General features: G+C 38.7%; 1 protein-coding gene across 2 annotated transcripts in view; it reads left to right on the forward strand.

Moving 5' to 3' along the window:
- slc12a2 (solute carrier family 12 member 2) overlaps positions 1–6,144 on the forward strand; it is a 58,898-nt gene that overhangs the window by 19,512 nt on the left and 33,242 nt on the right. For both annotated transcript variants that reach the window (XM_020618831.1, XM_020618830.1), the window contains exons 3-5: positions 2,877–2,952; positions 4,854–4,949; positions 5,510–5,649. In XM_020618831.1, coding sequence (XP_020474487.1) covers positions 2,877–2,952; positions 4,854–4,949; positions 5,510–5,649 — 312 coding nt within the window. The remainder of the gene's footprint in view (positions 1–2,876; positions 2,953–4,853; positions 4,950–5,509; positions 5,650–6,144) is intronic.

Here is a 6,144-nt window from a genome sequence, read left to right on the forward strand (position 1 = left end):
GACATGGCCAATCCTCACTTCCTCTCTAATATAAACCTTGAACTAATTCTCATGTCACTTGGTTTTTAATAGCTTTTATGAACTGGTGGAGGATATTTTCTTAATACAGTTTTTTTTAAGTGCATAACTAGCTGGTCTCTGTAGGAATTTACATTTATTTATATAAACAGCTATCATTACCATTTGATGTATTGGACCAGAGTTATCTTAAAGCTAATTTACATCTGCAGTCCCTTGGCAGGTAACACTTGTAAAGATGAGGACAAAACAACACTAGACAAACACAAAACAATGTGCATGTTAAAACAAACCAGATGTCAGTTCAGTTGCATTCGAAACAATTTAACAAAAAGCAAAACAGCTGATTTTTACCAGATTTTTCATTTGAAACTACTGATGGAACCCAAAGTCTTAATACCGTGTCCACTTTTAGAGAAGATACTGACTGCCCAGAAGCGGCATGATGAAAGGGTACAGTACAATCTATTAGAGAAGAGATTCTTAATAATTTTATATAGAGCTCTGAGTGAAATCAAACAATAGCCCCTTACACAACTGGTGCAACTTTATTCCGTCTTGTTTTCTTTGTGTAATGTGCAAAGCCGGAATTAATTGCAGTTATTACTCATGACATTCGCACACATAGCAAGAACCATGCTAACGAGTTTTGTGTGAAGTGAAAAAAAATGCTTGAAGAACCAACAAAGCTACATCTGCACTTATCTCTCCCGCCATTGTTGTTTTGGTTTGTAGACTACTGGTGCAAAATTTACACCACATTGACGTACAATGACATTGCGTTTTGCCTCTTGTGCAGAATGTCAGCCTGCTGTCTGAATTCACAGGCTGGCTCACGATTATACCACTCTTAGCTTGATCTGTATGAACAGCACAAGGGCGGGATTATTGGCGATCCATTGGAACAGCACTAGTGTGGGATCTCAGTGTAAAAACAACTGTCACACCAGACAGGACTCACAGTGCAAAACTCCACCAAGGCAGCTCAGTTTCCCCATAATGCCATTAAAAAAAGTTCATGGATTAGGACGACAGTCTTGATCACTACCAAAATGTAATAAACTGTTCTGTGGGCCATACCAACCTCTCAAAAATGTCATCATTTCAGTCTCATAACCTTTTGGGTTACACTTAATTTAGACTTGTCTGTGCATGGGCGTGAACACGTACATACACAGTGAAGGGGTTTATGGGTAAATGTAGGTCGCTGAATGTTGCAGACTGTCTGATGTGGACAACTCCTAAATCTCAGCTGTGCGTTGTGCAAAGCTGCGTATCCTGCACACTACTTGATTGATCTGACCTTCTGTTGGGAGGTGGGAGTAAGTGTAAGACAGACGGTGCATTCAAAAGACAAAATGCAGCTAGACAAGAGATTTGCCGATGAAGTGAGGAAATATAAATATTTATACAATGTAATGTATAAATAGTTCAAAAACCAGGAGGTCACAGCCAATTCATGGAGGGAAACTGGACTAACTTTGGAAGAAGAGCCAGGTGGATGCAAAGAAGATTGGAAGCAAATGTGAGACAAGTTTGTCAGGCAAAAAAACAAAACAAAGAGCGGGGACCCTGAACCCAGAGGACAAAATTCTGGACTACTATATAATGCTGTCCTGGCTGGAAGGATTTATAAAACATCAGAAAACCCAGACCAGTTTCAACGGTGCAGCAGCTGAGGTAAGGAAACTCTAATCTAGACCATGTTTATATTTGCTGAGAACTGGGCACATGGTCTCTTTTGACCTGCGAACACCGTCCTTCAGTGTTTGGAGCTTTGGAATCAACAATAATCACCTCTACTCAGACCCAGATGTACATAGGCAAACGGCACCATATTAATTATTAACATATTGTGAACAGTGCTTTATAAATTAACTTACATTAGATTTTCATGCTATTACATTGGTATGTTTCAAGGGTTTATGTATGTAACCATGTATCTGTCTGTTTTGATAATCATTTGCACACGTACAGCCTGAGGACGTCACTCCAGGTCCTGTAGAGCAAAACTACCTGGACTCCACACTGAATACGGAGAATATCAGGCCATCCACACCACACCTGTTGTCCAGAGACTCAAGTGTCGTTCCACCGCACAGCAATGCCGATGATGATGAGGGTTAACCTAGTGTGTCCATTGTGTCATTCATAAAGGCACCAGTCCCTCAGGCAGGAAAGAGGAAAGAGATGAGAGGGGACAAGATACTGGATATGATTGTCACTCTATGCCGGGAGCAGCTTCAAAGCAGTTTGCCGTCTTTTGCTTGTGCTGGTGGTTTAGGGCGGGAGCATCTCCAGTCCAGTCCTGATTATTTGCTGATTTAACCACCCCATCTCACTGTTTTTGTGAGAGCCTGCCCACCCCCCAAATTGTTTAAAAAATTTTTTTTTTAATATATCAGAATTGGATGCACCCACACTACGCACCCACACTACACACCTTCACACACCCCTTTGTCTTTTTTGTAAATGTTTGTTGTCTTCTATGTTATGTCCTGTAAACATGTTATTTAGTGTTAACAATAAAGAAAAAAATGTTTTCCTTTATTCCTGCTTTATGAGTATTGGTACACACACACACACACACACACACATTTATTTTATTTTATTTTTGTACGCATGGATATGTGTATGCGCATATGTATATATGTAGTATTATTGAAACTGCTTTACTTTTTTATTTCAATATTACAATCACTTTATTTAAAAAAATATTGACCAAAATAATCATGATTATGATTTTTGCCACCGTCGTGCAGCCCTACTGTGCCGTGTTCATCACTAGAAAATTTAAACCATAATGTTGAACCTGTCACTTCTCAGTCACCCACAGTAACAGTCCCTCCTCCCTGTAGGTTCGCTGCATGTTGAACATTTGGGGTGTGATGCTCTTCATCCGCATGTCATGGATCGTGGGTCAGGCTGGGATTGGTAAGTAGAGTATTTTAAAACTAATGAACCTGTTTAGAATAATTTTCAGCTCTTGGTACAATTGTAGTATCCTGCCTTCAGAAGGAAATTGTGAGTTTGTGTTTCAGACATGGAAAGTTGCATCAGTCAGGTTGAAGGGGTTGCTTCACAAGAAAAAGTAGATGGTGTAACACTCGTTTCTTTTCAAACCTGCTGAATAATTTGGTTTCTTGGATTGGCTCTATTTGGATATGTCACAATAACATGCACCCAGACAGGTTTGCCTGACAAACTTGTCTCACAGGTTGCAGTGTAGAGAGTATAGTAGACGTCTTGGTGTCAGTGTAGCTGACAATAATAAAGACAATTTTGCAATACAGTAAAACCATGCTATTTTTTTTTTAAGGTGGTTATCATACTGTGAAAAGCTCACAGTGTTGCAATCCTAGTACCCTTGTTAAATTAAACCTTTAAATTGCAGATTATGATACTATGTGATCCCAAACCGCCCGTTCTGGGAGGGGTATGTGGAAAAAGTGGTACTGGTGCATCACTACATGAAACAGTTACCTCAAAAGTCAGAAAAAGCTTGGTAAAATATAAACATGTAAGCATCTGGTAAATTATCTGTAATGTGAACATGAATTGAATGATTCAAATGTAAAAATACTACTACTGAGCTTTTACTGATAAAACAGTCCTGATAAAACCAGTTGATGAGGTGTTTTGTGGGTTATCAGTAGAAGGGACAGTGCTTCTGGTGAAAATTTTAATGTTTTAATACCACAAACTAAATTTCATTCAGATCAATCCAAAAAAAAACACACTTTTCAAAACTCGGTTTACAATGTTTCACACTTGGCAGCAAATTAAAATAAACAAATGGTCAAATATAAAATCAAATTAAATGGGAAGTTGTATGTAACAACAATAACTGCATCTAAACTGTTTCCAGTAAAAAAAAAAGAAAAAAATAAGAACAGTAAAAATAAAAAAAAGTAAAAAAAAAACAAACAAAAAAAAACAAACACAAGCTTTAAAAAAATTATACTTACTCATCTGGCCATTGGATTTAAGATGGACACATTTCTGAATCTTGACATACTGTACTTTCTGGACTATAAGCCGCTACTTTTGTCGCTTCATGCACACACCCTCATGGACAAGAAATGACGAAATACATATGATGCTGCTTCAAGTTACAGGCGATCGATCTGGCTGTCGAAATATCTCATGTTACAACGTGGACACCTGCGGCTATGTACAACATGTTTTTTTCCTCTTACATTTAGTGGGTGCGGCTTATAGTCCGGAAATTACGGTATATGGTGCCATGCTGCTGTTAAAAATGCTTTTCTGTTATTGGGGGCAACTGATGCTTTAATATTTTTGTTTTCATTTGTTTACTTATTTTGATAATTACCTCTAAATGATCTTCAGTGACTCAGACTACAGAGAAACAAAGGAGTCAGTCAGAAACCTGTTTGACATGGCCGGTGTTTTATTTTGATGTGACAAAGACAGCACATAACTGACAAATATCACTCTTCAGAGACATTATCAAGCATTGTGGCACAAATTGTGTATTTACTGATATTTTGGTAGTCACTGGTTGGTCGTTTCAGACCCTGTGTTCAGCACTCTGTGCCAGTACTTAATCTCTCTCACACACACACAACACAGCTCTGTAATGGCATGACCCTCCAGCACTTGATAATAACTTTGCACGTTGATGTGACATATCACCAGAAAGTGACACATATGGTAGACTTCACTGTAGTAGCTCATCTTCATTGATATGGTGTTACTTTTCACATGGTTCTCAAAGTGACTGGAACACTTGTTAGAAAACTGTTAATAGTGTTGTACTGCCTTTTCATTTAAGGGGATTCGTAAAATTCATAATGTGTTTTCTTCTTCAGCTCTCTCTTGTGTCATCATTATCATGGCTACAATAGTGACGACCATCACCGGCGTCTCCACCTCTGCCATCGCCACCAATGGATTTGTACGAGGAGGTATACGTTATTTTCTTCTCAAGAATGATACTGTAGGTTGTCTAAAATCATAAGGGAATGTGTCACAAAAGCAGAAATCACCAGGGACTGACATTATTAATCTTGTAAGAGCAGCACAGTTCTCACATAACATCTGATTTCTTCCTGCTGTTTGGTATGAAACAAGGTAATCTGTATGTATAATCAGACCAGACTGGCTGGTCTGATATGGATATTAATACATTAACACACTTGCTCCTAAAATGGAGGAACTGATTTATGTATAGACATAGCCTATTAAAAAAAAAAAAAACTACCTGGAGTGCTGATCTCAGTAGTAGGTCCATGGCAGTAGTTCATAATTAGGGTTGGCTATCATTCCAAAATAAGCGAGCAAGTCGCCTAACATCACTTCAGTGTCATCCTGATTTATGTATAGACATAGCCTATTAAAAAAAAATACTAAATCCATAATTTGAGTTTTTCAAATGTATTTGAAATGAAAGTTCACAACATCAGCAGTAAACACAACACACACACACACACAACAGTAAACTTTGTCCATTTTCTTTTATTTTCAGGTGGAGCATATTACTTAATTTCAAGGAGTCTGGGCCCAGAGTTCGGAGGCTCGATTGGTTTGATCTTTGCCTTTGCCAATGCAGTGGCTGTAGCCATGTATGTGGTGGGCTTTGCTGAAACTGTTGCGGAACTTCTTTTTGTAAGTTTCTCGGTTTTTTGTGGCACTTTTACTCAGTGATTACTGCTGCATCTCTTGTAATGTTGATGCAGTTCAACCACTTAAGGTCTCCTGGTTACATCTGAGTATCTTTCCAAACTCCTGCAAACAGCTTACTGCTGTGGACCAGTAGAGAGAATTATTAGAATATGACATCGATTTAGCAAGTTCAGCTAACTTAACTAATATAAGCATTGTTTATTGGCCCTCCTTCTGTACATCTAGCCATTCCTTAGCTATTCCTGTTTTTCATAGGGAGGATGGATCCAACCCCAGCTGACAATTGGTAAGAGGCAGTGTGCACCCTTGTCAGGTCACCTGTCAGTCACAGGGCTAACAAAGAGAGACAGGCAACTATTCACAGACACCTAAGGGAAATTTAAAGTCACCATTTAAGGTGGAAGGTATTTTTGCACAGAGCAATGCCCCTCCAGTTTATGCCCGAAGGGCATTATTATGAAGGTGTCTCAACTATAG

The sequence above is a fragment of the Monopterus albus genome, unplaced genomic scaffold (genome assembly GCF_001952655.1).
Source record: "Monopterus albus unplaced genomic scaffold, M_albus_1.0 scaffold209.1, whole genome shotgun sequence".
NCBI classification, from domain to species: Eukaryota; Metazoa; Chordata; class Actinopteri; order Synbranchiformes; family Synbranchidae; genus Monopterus; species Monopterus albus.